General features: G+C 46.6%; 1 protein-coding gene across 3 annotated transcripts in view; it reads left to right on the top strand.

The window, feature by feature from the left end:
* The window catches only part of CHLSN (cholesin), a 153904-nt gene that overhangs the window by 128462 nt on the left and 3367 nt on the right, over positions 1-22075 (top strand). For all 3 annotated transcript variants that reach the window (XM_075285099.1, XM_075285097.1, XM_075285098.1), the window contains exons 4-5: positions 11859-12058; positions 20216-20297. In XM_075285099.1, the coding sequence (XP_075141200.1) occupies positions 11859-12058; positions 20216-20297 (282 nt within the window). The remainder of the gene's footprint in view (positions 1-11858; positions 12059-20215; positions 20298-22075) is intronic.

Raw genomic sequence — 22075 nt, 5'->3', positions numbered from 1 at the left:
TCTTTGTATCATTCTGAGGTCCCCGATGGTCTCTGGGCCGGCGTGACATGAATTATTGCTTTTTCTACGCTTGGGTAAGCTTACTTTATTTGTGGAAGCTTGGATGCTCTTAAAAAAAAAAGTGAAAGGAAATTCCCACTTCACTGAAGATGAAACAAACTTGCGAAGGCGATGACGGTCTTGAGGTCAGTTCCTTGAAATAAAGACCCTATTCAGACTCCGTATCCGCTGTCCCTGCCCTTCAGGTCTAGATTGAGACGGTTTATAAGATAGTCCAGCGTACCGACCGAAGTACAACAAGAGACTTATGAATGTTCATATTTCAGCAACGGAGGCCGCGATTCACAAGGGGAAGGTGCAGATGATTCAAGTGACCTATCTATCTGCTGGCAGGGTAGGTGTGTGTGATTGTGGTGACAGACTCCCTCTATGGGTAGTGGGTGCAGGACCAGCAGCCCTTTATAGCAGTCTGTATTGGCACAGGGTTGGCCTGAATATGGCACAGTAGGCACAGGCTGCTATAAAACAGCATGTGCTAGATGACGTTGAAGCTGGGTGATACCAATAGATTTATATTTTTGGTTCTCTATGGGCAGATTTACACTTCTCTAGAGCCAGGGACCAAGGTGAACATTGAGTTAGTGTGTGAACAGTGGCGAGTATGTCGGTGCTATTGGCAGTATGTCGGTGCTATGGGCAGTATGTCGGTGCTATGGGCAGTATGTCGGTGCTATGGGCGAGTATGTCGGTGCTATTTGCAGTATGTCGGTGCTATGGCCGAGTATGTCGGTGCTATGGCCGAGTATGTCGGTGCTATGGGCAGTATGTCGGTGCTATGGGCGAGTATGTCGGTGCTATTGGCAGTATGTCGGTGCTATGGCCGAGTATGTCGGTGCTATGGCCGAGTATGTCGGTGCTATGGCCGAGTATGTCGGTGCTATGGCCGAGTATGTCGGTGCTATGGCCGAGTATGTCGGTGCTATGGCCGAGTATGTCGGTGCTATTGGCAGTATGTCGGTGCTATTGGCAGTATGTCGGTGCTATGGGCAGTATGTCGGTGCTATGGGCAGTATGTCGGTGCTATGGGCAGTATGTCGGTGCTATGGGCAGTATGTCGGTGCTATGGCCGAGTATGTCGGTGCTATGGCCGAGTATGTCGGTGCTATGGCCGAGTATGTCGGTGCTATTGGCAGTATGTCGGTTCTATTGGCAGTATGTCGGTGCTATGGGCAGTATGTCGGTGCTATTGGCAGTATGTCGGTGCTATGGGCAGTATGTCGGTGCTATGGGCGAGTATGTCGGTGCTATGGGCAGTATGTCGGTGCTATTGGCAGTATGTCGGTGCTATTGGCAGTATGTCGGTGCTATTGGCAGTATGTCGGTGCTATTGGCAGTATGTCGGTGCTATGGCCGAGTATGTCGGTGCTATGGCCGAGTATGTCGGTGCTATGGCCGAGTATGTCGGTGCTATGGCCGAGTATGTCGGTGCTATGGCCGAGTATGTTGGTGCTATTGGCAGTATGTCGGTGCTATGGCCGAGTATGTTGGTGCTATTGGCAGTATGTCGGTGCTATTGGCAGTATGTCGGTGCTATTGGCAGTATGTCGGTGCTATGGGCGAGTATGTCGGTGCTATTGGCAGTATGTCGGTGCTATTGGCAGTATGTCGGTGCTATGGGCGAGTATGTCGGTGCTATGGCCGAGTATGTTGGTGCTATTGGCAGTATGTCGGTTCTGTGGCCGAGTATGTTGGTGCTATTGGCAGTATGTCGGTGCTATTGGCGGTATGTCGGTGCTATTGGCGGTATGTCGGTGCTATTGGCAGTATGTCGGTGCTATTGGCAGTATGTCGGTGCTATGGGCGAGTATGTCGGTGCTATTGGCAGTATGTCGGTGCTATTGGCAGTATGTCGGTGCTATGGCCGAGTATGTCGGTGCTATGGCCGAGTATGTCAGCGCTATTCACAGTATGTCGGTGCTATTGGCGAGTGAACGACATGAGATTTATGTGGAGACAATCCCTTTAAGTCCTTAAAGGTGTTTTCTAGGTCTCCTGTCATTTTCATATTGATAACCTATCCAGTAATGGGGGGATTATGGACTTGGAATTTGTCATGTAACATGCGGCATACAATTAGCAGACTAAGGGGTTTAGCAGATAGTCTTTCTTTTCTCTGCAATGGCGCCACCCTTGTCCATGGCTGGTGTCTGCAATTACAGCTCATTCACTTAAAGCTCAGAGCTGTAATTCCGGTTATATTCCAGTGACCAGAGTGGCGCTGTTGGCACCTTTAAATTGTTTGGCTCCATTAAATTCCGATATTTCGGATACATTTTCTTTCGTGGTGTATAAGTGTTGCTCCTTATTACGCCATCCCGACAGCCCCATGGCATTAAGTTGTTCCTCTGTCTTTTCGTTGCCTTAGGTTAATGTCTGCAGCGAGATGATACTGATTCTCCACTAACACAGATATCTTAAGACAACGGCCCTGAGCAGTCCAAGGAGCTCTCTGTGCTTTCTATAATCACCGCTATGCCCTCTCCCCTATTATGTCACATGGTACAGGCCGGCTTTGTCCAAGGCACGGGGGGTTCACATACTTGCTTTAATCGCTCTGCGTCATTTGCTAAATTCCATTCATACAGATGATGCAACGTTCTGGACAGATCAGTAAGTGAAGAACTAGGGCTGTGTGTCAGAGAGATCCTCTTAAAGGGGATGGATACAAAATACAAAACATGTCTCCTACTGTTTTCCATAAACAGCGCCACACTTGACCATTGGTTGCGTCTGGTATTACAGATCGTGTGAATGGGGAATCCGCTGCAATTCAAGACGCAACCCATGGACTTTCCGTTTTTTGGACAATCTGGTTGATATTTACATCTTTCCTTTACACATATAACCAGTTCAGACTCAATCTCCGATTAGGGAAGGTGTTAACATGACTTGGTAAGAGCGGCCAGAATTTAGGGTGACCTAAACTACTTACATTTATCACCAGCCATTTACCCAAGGAACATTACAGTGGTTCTCCAGGTGGTATCTTGGTACCAACGTTCCCTGTGGCTCCATTTATGACGCACCATGGGTTTCTGGGTTGCTTTTGACCCCAGGTCACATAATCGAGACCAGCCCTTAGGACAGGGTGCAGATTCTGATCATTGGACCCCCAGGGTGGAATCAGCCTAGTGACCTAGGGTGCATCTCAAATACACCCATGAAGGAGTAAGTATTGATAGACTCCCTGGACATCCCCTTTAATGACGCATTGGTTTGTAGTCCTAACCCCTGAGCTGGCACATGGGCATGGGCATAGACTATAGACATTGTAGTTTGGCACCCATCGCCCGCACTCCTCTGTTGCAGCTGGCCCAACATGTACCGATGAGAAGACTGGTTAATCCACATCAACACAGCGCGCCCGGGACCACCCAGGCTTGTAAGTAATCTGCTCTGAAGGGTCTTACAGAGGATACAACTTAAACTCTCCATTTCTGATGTTTGCCAGCGCCGTCCCATTAAGTGCATGACATGGAGCGGGTTTAGTGCTGTGCCGGAGCCGTGGGCATCAGAAAGGAACGTATTATCAGTGTTATTACTGCAGCTTCTGGTGGGGGGGCTGCGTTTGATGTCGAGGAGATAGAACAGCGCTCATGTTATGCATACAAGCCGGCTGTTTACTCTGGCAGGGTCCCATACAGAATAACTGTTTTGAAGTCCCTTTGTGCGATTCGGGGAGCAGAGCCGCTCGACAACCACAAAGCCACTTCAGTCAGCAAATTTTACATTCCTGCACAACTTGTTTTGAAAGGGAGAGATGGCTCCGAAATCCTGGAGACAAAAGGCGCTAGAAATCCAGGCGTAATAATAATAATTATAGACTTTGGCATCGGGGAGCGCGGTGCCACCTGACTACCCTCCTGAGATCTGGAAGCCTCGCTCTGCGCCATCTTCTCCTCCCCGCCTTATCACCGCCCCGCCTGGCACATAGTTGTGTCATGTTCTCCAATGCTCTCCATCCTTATCCTGTTTATTTCCATCCTCGTATAATTTACCATTGCACGATGCCCTATTTATAGATTTACTCGTAACAAGGTGGGTGTGGGGTTCTGGCCGCGTTCCTATTAATATGACATTGGAATCCCGCAGTCATTTTACTTTCCTAGGCATATGGCGGGCAGCTGACTTTATTGGGAACGCCAGTAAGATTTTCTAAATTGAGTGTTTTACGCACAGATGAATAGGTTTAACCAATGATGAAGGTCATGACCACAGGGCACTGTTAAGTAAATGTGGGCACATGCCAATCTAATCCGCTTCGGGGAAGAGTATATAAATAGGATATGTAATCACTGAAGAAGAACTCCGCCCATGTACTCCACTGGCGAGCAGAACCACCCGCTGCTTAATTGGTACCTCCCTGATCCCACACGCCAAATACTGTCATTAAAGGTATACGGACCTACATTTTGCCTCTTTGTGGTGTATTCAGTAATGTCAATGTCAAAATATTTTGTCTTGTGGTTTTACTTTTACATGGAGATCGCCTATTGTTCACGTCTTATTATGTTACTTTGTTCCACCTTTTATAGAGCACCAACAATTCTCCATGTACGATCACCAGTCCTTCTCACCACCAAAGCTCACAATCTAATTTCCAATTCTCAGGGCCAATTGCAACTATATTTGCGCCCCACATTTCCAGTGGCGATCTTATCAAGAGCAATGCAGCGAGCAAGTTTACCCAAAGGGCCATGGTGTCGTCTAAGATTTGCCCTGCTCTTGTGTTAAGTAGCCTTAAAGTGATTTTTGTAGGCTAAAAATAAATTCGCTATCCTGAGAATAAGTTGCCAATATCAGATTACAGGGGATGCAAAACAAGGCACCCCCACCAATTCAGTCGTTTTCAGAATGGAGCAGGAATACCTAGTGGCCAGACCAGGTACTGCAGATCGGCTCCTATACATTTGAATAGGAGCTGCAGTGACTCAGTTCAACCACTGCACAGAGAATAGCGCTGTCCACTTCCTGTTTCATTCTCTGTGAATCAGCGGCTGATCAGTGGGGGTTCTGGGTGTCACACCTCCACCAATCTTGTATAACGACCTATATTTAGGATAGATCAGCCAAATTTTTTAAATCTGGAAACCCCCTTTTAATGGTTTTTTAGGATTATGGATTGACTGTAGAAAACGTGCTAATGTCTGCCACTTTATTATCCCTTTACATAAGATGTTTTGTTCACTAGTGAGTACTGGTGAAAATTTTAAAGGGATTCGCCAGGATTGGTTTCATCACTCACTTTTTTGGTGGTGACTTAGGTCATGTGATCGGAGCCAGGATCTGAACCCTGAGGCGCTCTACCTCCTTCCTCCAGTTACATACACTAAGGGGGCTGAGTTTACTCTTGTAATGATCCAGTCTCCCACCCCCAATAGTACAAGTAACCGGCAGTGACCACTGGAGTGACTTGGTGGCTGGCTACTGGTTCCCATCATGTGACTTGGGGTTGAAACCAGTCTGGAAATCCATGGAGCATCACAAAGTGAACCTCAGAGGACATAATGGCCCAAACCTTCCCAGGAAACCCTATTAAACATGGCCGACTTCTTTCCAAACAATTATGGTTTGTCAAGACTTTTGATCAGACTGATCCTTTTAGTCCTGATGACTGATAATTTTGGTTGACAAGATCTGCTTTGAACTTGAATGCATTTTGTCACTTCTATAGCATTCTCTGACTTCTCTTGTTGCTGCGCCTGTTCTGTGGATTGCACTACCCCGCACCATTAGACTCGCTCCCGATATTCCCAGTGTTAAGATCACTTCGAAAACTCATTTCAAGGAGGGCAGACGGTGCTCGCTGAGACTTCCAGGGTGCATAGTGGAGGCTAATTAGCATATGCATAAAAGCGGGCTCATTCCTAAACTACTGAGGGGATTAACATACAAAAGGTATGTGTGTAATATCCTTTCTAAAGGTCATGCAAGTATATGTTTACTTAAAAATGACTTTTGCCAATGATGGAGCCCCTTTAAGACAGGTCGGGGGCCTGAAGTCTAATTCCCGACGCTTTTGTCTGATACGGATGTGTTATTGGACTGGTTATCTGATACCGTCCTAAGCCCTGGACTCCCGTCACCCTTCTCGTTTCGGGGCTAGGCTTATGCGTCATCACGTATTAAAACTTTATAAAGCCTCACAAACTTAGGAGAAAGGAGCTGTCGGGGAAGGAGCCGCAGAACGTCACAGCTTTACATGGTGCTGAAATGTCTCAGCGGCTCCTAATAGCTATGGACAAGTCTCTGCCAATAAACAGAGTCAGGCAGAGGTCAGGCCCAGCACATTGTGTTTTTTCGTCCTTACGTCAATCTAATAGTTTTACCATTGAGATGTGACTTGAGAAATTCCTCCCCCTTTAATAATGTAAACGGCCCCATAAAAGTGATTCCTGATATTTTGGAATAATAAAAATAATAGAACATATTTCAAGAGCATGGAGGCGTTCCAAAAACTCTGGGACAGTCTCCAGAATATCATTAATTGTCCTACCCCTTCACATGGTGCGTAAGCAGCATTAATGCGCTCGCTATGGAGACTTCAGTCCTGACAGATGGTGCCGGGATTTTCTGGATATAGATCTGGGGTTTTCATCTTGTCGCCCGTGGGCCTAATACAACCCGTTAGGATCTTGGACCGGTTGTTCCTGCTTGTTAGACTACACAATAGAGCCAATTTTGACACTTGAGGCTTTGTTTTAGTATATTACAACATATGAGATCATAAACCTAGTTGTGGTACAATCTGTACTTGTTACCGATCGGTAACAGGGGTCCCAACCGCCGGTCCGCGGACCAGTACCAGGCCGAGGGGCATGTTGCAGCTGCTGCGGAGCCAGAAAGTGCCCGGGGGTTGAGCCAGGACTCACCAGCCGGATCCACAACACTGACGCTTGGTTGTTGCTCATCGGGATAAGGTGAGCAAAGTGCCGGGTTGAGCCGGGATCCGCTGTATGTCCAGGATTCTAGTACTATGTAGGACATGCAGCAGGTCTTGGCTCCACCCCGCACTCGCCTACCAAACTTTGGGCAACTACATTACACGTCCCTTGTCCTTGTGACGTGTTATGTAGCTGTAGTGAGGCTGTAGTGGAGTTAATAGCAGCATTAGGAGCGATATCCGTCATCAGTAGCCATCTTCATAACCTGCAGTGTCCGTCATCAGTAATCTACACCCCCATCCTTAACCCCACACCCCTTCCCCGCCCCCATCCACAACCCTTCCCGCCCCCATCCACAACCCTTCCCGCCCCCATCCACAACCCTTCCCGCCCCCACCGGGCCATATTAAAATTGTCTTGCTGAAACTGGTCCCTGGTGGAAAAAAGGTTGGGGACCACTGGGATAGAACATTGATAAATATGTGAATGTCGGAAACTCACAAAGACCAGCTACACACCTCCAAAAATGCAAAAAAGTTGACAAACATTGAACTCTCTTGTAAAGATGTAAAAATACTTTCAAATGGTATTCCACGATATTACTAGCTTGGGTGACTGGCTGTCATTGGGGCAATGTAAATTGAGACATGGGGTAGAGGTGGGGATTCATCAATCGCCCTACGCCAGGATGAAGGGATGATATTGCGGTGCACATTTGGTGCAAGGCCCTTTTCTAGTGCCAAATGTGTGCTGCAAGCCCTGATCCACACCTTGCTCACCACATTGTGCGAATGTGGGTGCAGATTGGGGCCAGGGCGAGGATGTCCCGACCCAACCAATGCAGTATAACTCTCACCAGTTTTTCATGTGGGTTATAATGGAAATCTCTGCAGTTCCTAACTGGTGTAGATTTCCATCCTGGTGCAAGAATGTCCAAATGGCTTTGGCCCCCAACAGAGGATGATGCATTTCTTATCTAAGGACTACCCAGGTCACGGCCATCGAGATAATGTCCAATTGGTGTCAACTGGCAAAACATGGCGCAGAGGTAAGCCGTGCACCTTGTATAGCTCTCATCTGAACGCGTGCTCTGCTTATTCCTTCCCATACCCTATATACATGCACTGGCTCACACTGGCCTGAATCCTTTAAGGACAAATGGATTGGGCATGTTGAAATCCAACAAGTCCAACCCTTCTTTTAATCGTCACCTGTCATCGGGAGAGTTGGGACATTCCCATAACCATTAGCTGGTCGGCCTATTCCACTGAAGTCACCATTCATCGAACAGGCAAGGCCAACCTCAGAGCCAAGGGAATGGAGGCCATTAAAAATGGTGCCCACAGACAACAAATGTCAAGGAACAGTAAAGATAGAACTAGCACCAGGGAGTGAAGACCGTGCCAAAATAATAAGTGAGAGAATTACAAGAGCTAAGGCTATACAGTCCAAGAGAAATCTTAACACGAAGCCATATTGAGTGGACCTTCTTCCAAAATGATGGGTTTGTGAGAGTTGTGATCTTACCTGGACGGTAGAAATTGTACAACACACCTTCTAATGACATCTCTGAGCAGCACTTACCCTTGAAGAAGTTGTATAGGGTTAGAAAATCACTGTTGTTTTTTTTGCAGAAATAGTGCCACACCTGTCTGCAGGCTGTGCGTGGTATTGCAACTCAGTTGTACAAAAGTGATAGGGGTGAACTGCCATAATACAAAAAAAATTGTGCAGCTGTTTTTAGACAAAAGCAGCCATGTTTTTGTAGCCATGGATGGAGGACAGGACCACCATGGACAACCCAGTCCAGAGCTGGAACGTGGCACGTTGAGCAGCACAAGTCATTTCACTTTGTATGTCGGTGCTGGAATTCCTTTCCACAGTAAATTTCACTGTTCCTAATGTAATTGTGCCTGAGTGTGATGTTTACCCCTAAGTCATGGCAGAGTCGTTTACTTGCGCCCCTTCTACACTCCCGAGTGCCGCTGTTTACATTACATCTGCTGGAACCGCTGTTGTCCGCCCGTTACTTCAAAAGACTCCACTGCTTATGTTTTGTTATTTGCCCCCCCTTCCTTCCTTGGCTGTCGTGAAATCTGAGCACTCGTCTTATATTAAACACTAAGTCTCGGGCCCTAATTAAGTAACATGTCATTAATCATTGTAGTCCGAGCTGAAGAAAAAAAATACCAAACAAAGCACGGATCTTTGGGTGTAATTCATACTTAAACTGTAACAGCTGTACTGCGCCTCCCCGAACCATGATCTAAGATTACCCCGGAGAGCCGATGTGTATACATCCATGTTATTATACTGACAAGCAAGGAGATGTTTATGCTTCAGACCCCGGGGCCACCATCGTGCACGTCACGGTATGTGAAGAGGGTTACAGCCATAGAAACGCATCAAATTAAACCTTGTGTGCAACTGCGACGGTGCGAGGCCCTCTCACTGCAACCATGATGTGAAACCATGGACGTAGAAAGTAAGGTAATTTGTGCACAATTGTCTTACGCTTCAACAGTAAAATGGAATATTTCAAGACATTAAGCTTGTTGAGCCGGGGTTGCTCTTTATGGTAGAAGGTACTTTGCAGCCAAGGATACATTGCACTGAGTTTCTAAACCCAAAATTGTCCCAGTCTAAGAAGTGGAGGAAGGATCACTAACCACGGTGATCTTTGTGAGAAATAACATCGCATTGTGACCCATATAGCCTTAGGCTGAGTGCACATGGGGTTTTTTTGGTCCGGAGCTTGAGGCGGAGGCCACCTCAGGTTGCGGTCCAAAATACGGGTAGGTGCGGCTGGATGCCGGTGCAGTGCACTCCTCTCCGGCTTAGGCCCAAATGAATGGGCCTAGTTGGGAGGAGGGAGTGTCTTCAGGCGGATTCTCGAGGCGACTCCGCCTGAAGAATGAGCATGTCCGGTTTTTTTTCCGGGCTCCCAGAAAAAAGAACTGATCAGCTCCCATTGATTTCAATGGGAGCCGTCTTTTTGGTCAGGATTTTGAGGTGGATATGGCCTCAAAATCCTGACCAAAGTACCCTGTGTGAACTCAGCCTTAGCCAAGTAGACGTCTTTTGGTAGACTGTTTGGCGTAAAACATAAGGATCACCAGAAGTGGACAATCCCTCGAAGTTAGACTGCCCTACTGTAAAGTGTGACTCCTGGTAGAAGTTTAGGCTGGAGCCATCCTACGTGACCATGTCAGCCATCGAAATAATGGCACGGACATTATTGGCTGTTGGTACATTGGCACGGATGTTGGCTCTTTATTTGGGGTTACTTATGGGATTTCTAAAGGAGCCATACATCACCTGTAAGTTTTTGTCTACCTTCATGTGTATAAGGAATCTTTGGTCACCTTCAACTCTTCACCTTGGACTCTTCTTAGAAGTGGTGTAGGAGTGAATGGTCATCTGGTACACACAAGACTTCTTTAGACTTTCTATGGCTATGGCTTGTCACAGCTGATTGTCTAGAAAATCACGTAGGGCCGTGATGGCAAACCTATGGCAGAGGTGGCACTCAGAGCCCTCTCATGGAAAAGATTATATGTGTGGGGACCACCGTGGAGCTGATTGTACTGTGTGGGGGTCACAGTGGAGCAAATTGTACTGTGTGGGGGTCACAGTGGAGCTGATTGTACTGTGTGGGGGTCACTGTGGAGCAGATTGGACTGTGTGGGGGCCACTGTGGAGCAGATTGGACTGTGTGGGGGTCACAGTGGAGCAGATTGTACTGTGTGGGGGCCACTGTGGAGCAGATTGGACTGTGTGGGGGTCACAGTGGAGCAGAAAGCTCTATAAAACCCCATTCGTATGACCATATTTTGCAGGTCTGTAATTGTGTGTAATTGTGGATCCGCACATTATTAAGTGTTGGCACTTTGTGATAAATTAGTGGGTTTTGGGTTGCAGTTTGGGCACCCGGTCTCTGAAAGGTTCGCCATCATTGGTGTAGGGTATAAAATAGGATAAAATTCATCTCTAATCTCAATTGTTTCCTCATCAAGTTAATAGGACATGCGGCCACCACCTTAGCACATACGCCTGCTTTACATCTAAATTAAGAAACCTTAGTCTGTAATTGTCATCATCCTCGGAGGAATGTTGTCCGTCCTCCCAGAATCCAGTGACACATTCCCTCCAGACTAGTCATTAGCTGGTTCCAGCAGAAATATCTATTGGTTAATGTATCACACCCTTTATAATATTCCTTAAACTAGGCAGGTCCACCCCATGTGTCGGGTTATAAAGCGACCTGACACCTATTAACACCTGAAATAACCTGCAATGAGTGGAAGTAATACGTCACCTATTAGCTCATCGCTTATACATGAAGTAAGTCACACCCTGGTTAGAAATGCAAGGTAACCGCGCTCGAAATCCTAAATTCTGCTTGTTTAGGTGCAGCTTATAGGCAGAGCAGCTAATGTCAGCCATAGGCGTGTGTGTCAGGTCTGAAGACGGGACGTAAAGCAGTGAGTTTGATGGATCTTCTGTCACTCATCCAATTAAATTAGTGTTAATTGATGACCTTTCCTTAGGGAGGGTCATCAATTGAAGATTCGTGGTGGTCCGACAGCTGGGACCCCTGCCGATCAGCAGTCTGAAGCATCAGTCACACCTACTATTCAGGCCATATGATGTCACATGTGCTTGGCATGTACTGAAGAGGCTGCAGCACCCCCGAATACTGAAGCCTCCTCAAACAGCTGATCCACCAGGGGCCCAGATGTCAGACCCCTGACGATATTTAATTACTCACAGGGAGCATTTCCTGACCCATAAAGTCTCCCTACACCAACCGGTGGTCCGTGCAAGCACAAACCCCACACTCCAGTTGAAGTTCATCCCCATCAATATAATTCTTAGCATTTATAATGACAAATCCCTGTTCTTTTTTCACAGGTGACACCTCAAGACCCAATAGGAACTGAGGACCTAACTCCAGAGGAGCTCAGGGTTCTGGAAAGAAAACTGAAGAAAGAACGTAAGAAGGAAGAAAAGAAGCTCAAGAGAGAACAGGAGAGACTTGCTCTTGCTGGAGAAACAAAGGAGGAGCCGACAAAACCCCGTGCCGGAGAGCTCGCTCTGGAGTACCTGAAGCGGTAGGATTAGATTCCTTGATTCTATACTCTAATCGTTGCCCCATCTATAACTACATGTTGTAACACAGAGTCTATGGTGGTTCTGATTGTTTTGGGGTGTTAGAATTATTAAAAGGATTGTCGAAGCCAACACCAACATCTATAACAAAAGGAGGACAAGGGAAGCGCTGGCACAGGGGCAGCCAGGATTGGTATGGGGATTGATCCTCGCTTCCCTTGTTCGCCACCGCCTTCTGTTCAGCCATGATGTCCGCTGTTATGTGGACCCCAGGCCGGACCGCCACCAATTATAACAGTATTAATACATGCTATTTATATGGCAGCAACATAGTCCGCAGCACTTTACAAATCATCGGGTTTATTACCAACCAAATGAGACATTACAGAGTAATAAATCAATTCGCACAATAGAACTGAGGGTCCTGCTCACAAGAGCTTACAGTCAATAAGGTGGGGGAGGGGAGGGGGACACGAGGTAAAAGTAGCCTGTAGCCGTATTTATGAGATATACCAGCCAGTGTCCTTCTATGTACAGAAAGAAAATGTTTGGGCACACAGGGTTACCACGTCCTATGGGGCGGGATTGAACAGAGCACGGTCAGTTTGGGAAGTGGAAACGTAGAGGTGTTAAACTAAGATATGATGTAATTGACCTGTCTCATAAGATGTGTCTTTAGGATGAAGTTGTAGAAGTTGTGAGTAAATCTGATAGTCCAGGGTAGAACATTCCAGAGAAGTGGTGCAGCTCGGGAGAAGTCCTGGAGATGGGAATGGGATGTTCTGATTATAAAGGATCTTATGTAGGAAGGTTCAGTGCCCTGGAGATGCCATATCCTAGCAGATACCCCTCGTTGTTCCCTTAGTCATCTTTTGACATCCGACTCTCACGTACAGGTGACACGTAGTATAAAAGTAAGAAACCACCAAACCTCTTGGCCTCGGAACTCTCATTTTATCTTTAGTTACTCCACATAAACATTTAGTTACTTTATTGCATCACAAATCGGAGCAATTTCGCAATTCCAGAAAATGTCTCCTCCAGGCTTGTTTATTGGAGTTGTCTTTGTTGAAAGGGCCGTAAGCCAGCGCTAGGCTATAGACGCGGAGCCAGTAATGTCCTTAATGCATACAAATAGCCTATATAAATAAACCTATAGCAGATGGGCTGGAATCACTCGCTAGGATCGGACTTTTCATTTAGATTCCTGGATGGCTTTGGTTAGGTAATAAACATCCAAGTCAGAAGATCGGGGTAAATGCAAAACATCTGCTGAGGCCGTGTTTGTTTTCCTAAGAAAGACAGAAAATTCTGAAATCAGTTTGTGCCGCACAACAAGATTTAAGATAATAGGTTACTATTTCGGGAAGGACTGAAGCTTCGCCATTCCTGGCACCGCTAGGTCGTAAGTATGTTCTTCTCGTAAGTTGCCGCTTATCATCCAGATGATGGGGGGGAGAGGAAATGAGCAGCACATTCCCCGCTACAGCCGGGACCCGCTATACATCCAAGGGGATGACAAGAGCCTCTCGTATCTGGTCCACAGCTGGAAATTCGTGCAGTTGTTTAGAGACCCTTAAAACGCACTTGACCATCTGGTTCGTGTTGGATTGGAAGTAAGAAACAACATCTTGGAGTTTCTGATATTTCCATAAAACTAATATGAGAGATTCCGCAGATTAATGTCAAAGATTTTACAGTAACTGGAATAGAGGTTTGGAGGTTTTCATGAAACCAAAAATTTAAAATTGAACCAAAATCCCAATAAATAGAAATCCTTGGTAGGTTGGGTAAATGCCGACATTGTGCATTAGTCAGTGTCACATGGTAGATGAAGTCTTCAAAATATTATCTACAATGTGTCGACCTGCAGACTTTGGAGTGGATTTTTGCTACAGTTTGCTGTGGATTTGCTGCGGGATCTGAAGAATCTGATTCCAAATCCATACTGGAAATGTGTCAGGTTCAATTCTTGGCGCCTAAACCCCTTTCACTGCTGATTTTCGGGAGCATTCCGCCCCATAATCAGCAAAAGATTTGTCCATGATTCTGATTCTTGCAGAGATCGAAGCAGGACACTGAAAGGAGGCAAGAAGTCTGCGGCCTGATCGACAGCGGAAAACCACGCTGGAACGCCAATGCTTTGCATCACCATTTGTCCGAGGATCGTGGGCGCAAAATGATGAGGTGGAAGTTCACGTCAAATTCCTCTTATGACATTACCTTAAGGATAGAGATACACGTTGCAGATCAAATCCACGACACATTTACAAGTCAGTGATGCCCTTTAGTCATTTTCCAGGTTTAGTGTCCCTTTAATCCTGTGAGACCTGTAGGTAAAGGTTCTAGTTGACTGCATTTGCCGGAGCGTGTCAGGTCACAATGCGGCGACTTCCCTCCCACACATGTACTTGTACAATCCATTTTTAGTAGAGTATTTACTGGAGCACCAGAGTAAACATCACCTTCAGCTGCTCGCAGGACTCGCAGATGTGCAGCAAATGTTTCCTACACTTCTCGCCCTCTGTTTAGTCGCTCACCGGGCGTTACGGTTTGTTCTGTGATTCTGTCCCAGTCTCTTAAGCAGTGCACCCTGTCACCCGCACATTGCGGCTCTTTCTGTTTGTCTTTGTGGACTTCTACGAAATTAGACATCAAGCTGACAATCTCATTTGGAAACATAGCCATCATATAGATACAATACGATCACTGTATATACAACCTTGATGGAATACAGGCTGCTCTTAGGATCTGTTCACATTTGCAGCATACATTTAGCTTTCCTGCAGTGTGGTTGCAACACAATGAAGAAATGTTGACTGCAACCTTTTTTAATCCAGTTTTGCCAGGTCTGGTGCCCCATCCAATTTGAGACTATGAATTGCGTAACAGAATGCCAGTGTGTCCAGCTGTGGCTGCAAACACAACCTTAAAGGGGTTGTCTGGCCCTAAATGCACATTTCATGCTGATGGTCTGTCCACAGGATAGGCCATCGGTATATGATCTGTCATGGTCTGACCCCTGGACCCCGCACAGATCAGTTGATGCCTCTGCTTCCACTCCACGACCACTGCTGCTGCTTTAGGTGCCTGGAGGCAACTGGATCAACTGATTTGTACAAGGCCCGGGTGTCAGACCACAACAGATCACATACACGTGCCCTGTCCTGTGGATAGATCATCAGTATGAAATGTTTATTTGGGACAGGACAACCCCTTTAATATTGCCTTTATTCTTCTGACAGTATTGGAGGGTCAGCCGCCGTCCCTACAGCCGAGCAAGAGTAATATTTAATATCCTCTATAATATGGACATGGAAAGGGAAGATCTCGCCTAATAATAGACCTCGGTGAGAGAGTGGTGAGCGATCATCAGTATTGCTGAGTTCTGTGCTGTAGCCATGAACATAACTATAGGGTTGCAGAGGTCGCAGTCGAGGATCCGCACCATCGTATGCGCCCTGTTACCTGTATGATAGATAGTACAAGCTAGGTAGGTGTGAGAGGCCTAGCATTGCACTGTATAGAATATATTGGGGATAACATCTATCCTTAGGGAGAGACCACCTTCTCTGGTGTGTGGAGACTTATACAGCCATAGTTGCTCCACTGCAAGGGAACATATTGGGTGAACCCCGTTCTACCACAAGCCTTTGTTCATGTCCTCCTATATCTTCTGATACTAAGCCGCCCGGCATAGTCTTGTTTGTTTCTGCAATGAGATGTTGAGTAATACCAGGGAGGAGACTGCGCGTCCTCAGACATTCCTGATCAAATTCTTGGCTTTTGCTCGATATCAGGGGAGTCTTGTAATCCTATCCCCGGAGATGACATTTAATCAAACTGTCCTCTAAAATGTCATTATTGAGGGTTTTTTTTTTACCAAGCACTTCAACAAAACTGCATTGAGAAGAATGGTGGAAAGCAACAGGATGTGAAATTAATCTGCGTTTCCTGTCTCATCCGGCGCTGAAAAGGGAAAAAAGGGGATTTATGCCCTGAACTCCACAGGTGTCTCTACTCATCTGCGAAACCCATCAGAACGTCGTCCTCGCACACTCCATCCAATGCGTTATCCTTGGTGTAAGACGGACCATTACTGACTTCTGTGGAGAACATATCTGAGATCCGGCCCTCATAGTGGGGAGCAAAATTCAGGTCCGTTCTGGTCAATGCCTGACAGGAGAACATTAAGGCTTTCCTCCAAGGCCGATGACCTTAATTCAGTTCTTGGCCGAGCTCCAGATTCTAAAGTTAGTTCATGGAGACAAAGTGACCACAGCAGTCCCAGCTGTGCTAAGAGGAGACTACAAGGAGCTGGAATGAGATCACGAAATCTGGGCCCAAGAGGCAAAATGTGTAAAGCTGAATGAAGATGTAACATGAGCGGCTACTGGGCGGATCGGTGGGAAAGTCGCCTCTTTCTACATAGTAGTGTTGCAAGCCGAGACTTTGGTTGTTCTGTAGTGCAAGAATAAACTAATAATCATGGCAGTTAAGTATTTTTTAGCCTCTCCTAAAGGTGGACAAAGAATTAGATTTTGGCCAATTCTACCCATTTTGGAAGGACTGGGTAACCTGCCAATCCGCTTCTTAAAGAGAACCTATCCGGTCTATTTGGGGGACTAAATCACTCACAAATCCTTACCCACTGGTGCATTAGTGTCCCAAATAACCTCCTCCTAGCTCTGTTAGCCCTTTATACTTACCTGGCTTCTGTGCTCTTGGCACCTGTCGGTTCCTGGAGTCAGAGGAATACACCTTGGCTTTAGTGCGCATGCGCAGCGACTCTAAGGTGCACGTCCATGACCGACTGTGCAGGCGTCAGGAGAGTCTGATGAGACTATATTGGACTCAGATATTGGACTCCCAAATAGACGTGACAGGTTCCCTTTACCTATCCACTGATGGAGGGTGTTATGGGGAGAAGAAAGGGTTGGGCATGTTGAATTGCAGCCTACCCAATCCTTTCCTTCTAAAAGGAGTTTTCTGGGCTTTGGATATTGGTGACCAATGTTTTTGATATAACAGATCTGCAGCAACCTGGGACAGCCGTTACTAAATGCAAAGAACCATCGGTTTCCAGCTCGGTGCACATTGCGATTCCTATACCTAGTATGAACAGCAGATTGTGGGGGACCCCCGAAGATTTGATACCGATGACCTGTCCTAAGGAATATCGAAGCTGCAACCAGAGGTTACTGAAAGTCGCCTGTGCACCCAGCCCTATTGACAACACGTACAGTCAGCCAAGCCCTGCATGCATGTGGATGGAAACCTCAGAAGGAATATCTGTCGGCTGACATGGTGTTTATTGTCCCCACACCTGAAGTGGCTGATAACAGGGGACAATGGATATCTTTCATCAGCACAAATAATGCAGATATGATGCAGATGAGATTTGGCTGTCGCTGAGTGTTGGGGCACAAACCTGTCGGGTACCAGCCGTAGTTTAATAATAATCTCTGATTCCGTCATGTAATAAGACACAAGGCTGCACTATAACGCCTCTGCTGTGCGGCGACCGTGCCAGCACCTCCTGCGTCTCGGCCACATAAGTCGTGCAGAAATAGGAAGGACAGATTTAGGATCTCGGTGTTTCTATGTGCGGCTGCTCGGTGCTATTTTTATGAGCGGGATTATACAGTATTTACTAGCCCGAGGATCTGCGGCTTCCGTGAAAATGTGGAGAAGATATTAGAGAACGCTGGCGAATGTGCTGTGTGACAAATACTGTATACAGCGGGGCGCTGTGCGGTCTGTCCCAAAACATGTCCTATACAGATTTCTAGAAAGTACTTGGGACCTTCTACACTTCTCTTCTGAGACGTCCACTTCGGTCAAGTGGGTGCAAATTCCTGTAACCACAACTTTATGGCTTTTTTTTTGGGGGGGGGGGGGATCCTGATTGTCACCTAGAAATGGGACAGGAGACGGCGCCCTGCAGGACAAGAGTTTAGGAAAGATGGGTGACTACATTTGTTGGAACGGTAATGGCTATGATGGTTGTCGCTCACTGTCCAGAACGTGATAAAGAAGTTTTATTGGTGGGGATTTTATTTTTGACCTACAAATGTCAAAGACTAAATAAAATTGGGGGTTTATTCTCAGGATCTTGGACAAGGTCCAAGTTTTGGTGCTTGTGCAGATCAGCTGAAGGGGACGTAGCAGTCGCACAAATGCTGCAACCTCTTAAGCGCTCACTTTTGCAAATTGCAGTCACAGTCAGGTGTGGTTGTGCTTAGTGTTACAGTTTTTCCCCATCAAGTGAATAAGGAGCCTGCAGTACCACTGACAACCACCACAGTCTGTGGCGACGTTATGCAAAAGTGAGCACTGAAGAGGCCGCGCCTCCTTTAAGTTGCACCCCCCCCCCTCCCCCATATAATATCAATGGCCTGTTTTGAAGATAAGCCATTTACTTTGGCTAGTATTCAGTACTTGCCTACAGTCCCAGGTGAGGGGTAATTTAAATTTTGTAAGGGAGTTTTTGGTAGTTTTGGGGGTATTCCGGGGGGGGGGGCAGGTTGGGTATTGTATGCCCAATGCCTCATGGTAGAGATAGAAGCAACTAAATTTTAATGACCACAGCATCCTGTATTAACCAACCATGCACTTATTCTGGAACAGTTGTAAGGTTTTCTCTAGCCCCCACCACTCCTGAGCAATGAGTGCAGTTAGTTTTGGTGCCTGATATGCTAACTAAACTCCCTAATGCCAAATGGGTGGTGTCAGGCAGGAGCTATCAGACTGTCAGAGCTGGAATCACACCTGCTCCTGCCTGACACCGCCCACTTGACATTAGGGAGTCTGGTTAGCATATCAGACACCAAAACCAACTGCACTCATTGCTCAGGAACAGTGGGGGTTAGAGAGAAAATTCCAAGGGTGCTGGAATCAGTGGATGGGCAACTATTAAAGGGATGCAATGCAAGGTCCAGGGGCAGAAGACTTGGTTATACCCAAATCTACCCCCCCCCCTCCATATTTATTCCATAATAGAGTTAGTTGGACCCTATTGATATTTTTGTGGATTATGTTCTCTATAAGACCTTGTAGATGAATTCCTCCTAAATCCTGGATAGCCTTTGTCCACATTCTGGTGTATCCTGGGCATATGGAAGCGTTACACGGCGCACCTGAAGCACATGACATCTCGCACGCTTCATTTCCAGTTTATGGAGGAGTAACTGTTTGCAATCGCCGTAGTCTGGAACTCATAAAGGAGACACATGTTCTGCTCTCCGTCAGGCTCTTCGGATACAGCCCGGCTTTGTATAGCCACTTTTCCAGACAATTTGACACAGTTTAAAAGCTTTCCTTGGCAAAGTGCTTGAAAAAAGGAAACTGAGGAGGCTTTACTATCAAAGGCAGAGCGGGCGCCATTACTGGCCTGGAGCTGCGGCACATCCACCATCGTGCAGAAGGTTACAGGAGGTGGAATTATAAGGGAGTGACCTCTGATGGTCCATGTGCTCATAGACATATCTAACCTAATGCTGTGTGCAATCCAGAGGACATTACTGGTCATTGTCTGGTTATTTGGACTGAATATGACGTTACATTTCATGGGTCCAAATCCTGAGCATTTTATTTGACATCACCATTTTCTAAATGCTTTTTTCAGTTTACAGAACCCATTTCGGAGATAAAAATAGGGACAAAGCAGATACAAAGAGACTCTCCCATCTCGGAGGAGCGGTCCTCTGACATTGATTTGTATAGATTCTGTGTCATGCTTAGCATGTCCTGTGGGGGCGCTGCAGGGAAATCAGTTTCCTCCAGGTTTCCTGACAAGTAACTCCTGGTGCGGTTCTTTGTTGCCGCTATGGATTAGTCTATGGTCGGGAGATCCCTATAACATGCACTTACAATGGAATTAGGGTTATTTGGTTTAGCTACCCGAATTTTTGCAACTGGTTAAAACTCCTGCAGCGCTTTCTTATCACAGAGGACAACAATGACATTTTTTTTTCCCAATGACCTTTCATTGTTGTTGTCTCCTGTGATAAGATCTCGCACTGCAGTTGCAGAAGTTCGGGTTAACTTGGAATCACACCTGTATACGGCATCTTATACTAGATATACACATTATATAATAGCTGGTGGACGCTCTTACCGGACTCCATTGACATAAATCTCTTTTGCTTTGATTTCAGATGGTCCAAAAAACACCCAGAATGGAAGTTTCAAAAGTTAAGGCAAACCTGGCTGCTCATGAACATGTACGACCCCGAGAAGGTAAGTCAAGGGGTCCTGTCTGGGATTTGGGAATGTATAGGTTCTTTAGCAGAATTTATTTGTTATTAGAAATCTGATTTCTAGTGCGAGTTCACCTTGTACATGTTGCGTCCCGAGAGCTGACACCTGCGATTACCTCCAGGCTGGTATTAGGGAAGGTTTGGCACTGAGCTTGACCTGGATTCTGCCTCAAAATCTGCTCCAAATTCCGCCTGAAACCAGCTGACCTTGATTTCCATGGGAGGCAGATCAGTATCAGGCTCGATCTGCAGGCGGATTCCAGCTGAGAACTCTCATTGAATGGGAGACAGAAAATTCTGCCCGGCCGGTGTGGAATTTGGTCATCTAAAGGGGTTGTCCAGGGAGTCCTTACTTGTTCCAGGGGTTTTTAGGGCTGGTTGTGATACCAGGTCATGTGATCGGACCCCAGCAATAATAATCCTTGACCATTTATCTGCCGCAGTAATGAGATTCCTGTAATCATCCCTATAGAAGCCTCCTCTGTCGGTGACCACACAGTGAGCTGGACCTACTATAGACATTAGTGACTACTATGAGGAGACGTCCAGCAGGACACATGGGGGATTTCATGGAACATACCGAATATCCTGTTACCTCTCATCCTAGATCCGCGCATCACTCACTGACTCCCTATTTGCTCAGCTGCTTTGCCAACCACTAACTACAATTTGCAGAGGATGTGCGGCAGGCACGCGGCCATCTCCTTACTATACGCACAAGATCATCGAGACATTGGCCTATTCCTTATACTCAGCGATGTGTGGGAGGTTTATGTCATTGTAGACTTGGCCTTGTTTCTGAAAAAGTTTAGACCACCCAAAATCTTTAAGAACGGAGCATTGAAGTCAGCGCAGCCCTATATGTCTCGGCCATGTCTAAGACTGTCCAGGGCTGTGGGCCCCGCTCCTTGGGGAGAAGGAAGTCTTGGATGTGACCATAGAGCGGTCAGTGCAGAGGGCCGGTGTGTGATCCTGTAATATCTGTGAGGTTCTCATCATTTGGCCCTTGGGAGGAATATGCAAATCTGTCTCCCAATATGTAAATAGGGAGACAGTGCCTCTGTTATGCTGCCCTCTATAGGAAGCCCCCTGAACATCATACCCGATAATGTGGGATTTTTACCAAGTCAGTTTCTCAGCTACGGACGACCGTCCCTATTTACACCTTGGGAGACAGATTTGCATATTCCTCCCATGATTCCTTACAGTGGAGTGACTATGGCTGTATAAGTCTCCACACACCTAATAGGTGGTCTCTCCTTAAGGAGTGACATTATCCCCATAATCATTGGGCCCTGTAATAGTTAAAGCGTTCTGTCCCCTTTAATTTCTTATGCACACAATTGCGCCCCCAGAATTCAACATTTATGGCCCCTAGGCCAGTCTTAGTCTGTGTTCGGTCCCATACAACTTGTGGCTCTGGAGCTGCGGCTACCTATAGAGACCTTCTCAGATTTAGATCCCCCCCTCCTCCGTTATGGAGTGATATTGTGCTTGATGTAGGCCGAGGTTGGTTTACATGAGGGTTAGCAGAGACATTCTCTAGAAGTCACTCCGAATCCTCCGTGACTAATGTATGAATCACGGCTCGGGGGTTATTCTGATGCCGAGAACATGGGAGGTGGAATGTGCTTTGGAAAATTATTCAAGTGAAAGTATTTAATAACAAGATGATGGGAATCCACGTGAGACAGTATCAGAATACGTGTAATGTGCGCCGTGTACTGCCCCCTGCTGGCCAGCTTTGCCACTGCAATA

The sequence above is a fragment of the Leptodactylus fuscus genome, chromosome 8 (genome assembly GCF_031893055.1).
Source record: "Leptodactylus fuscus isolate aLepFus1 chromosome 8, aLepFus1.hap2, whole genome shotgun sequence".
NCBI classification, from domain to species: Eukaryota; Metazoa; Chordata; class Amphibia; order Anura; family Leptodactylidae; genus Leptodactylus; species Leptodactylus fuscus.
This window is presented reverse-complemented; position numbering and strand designations above follow the sequence as displayed.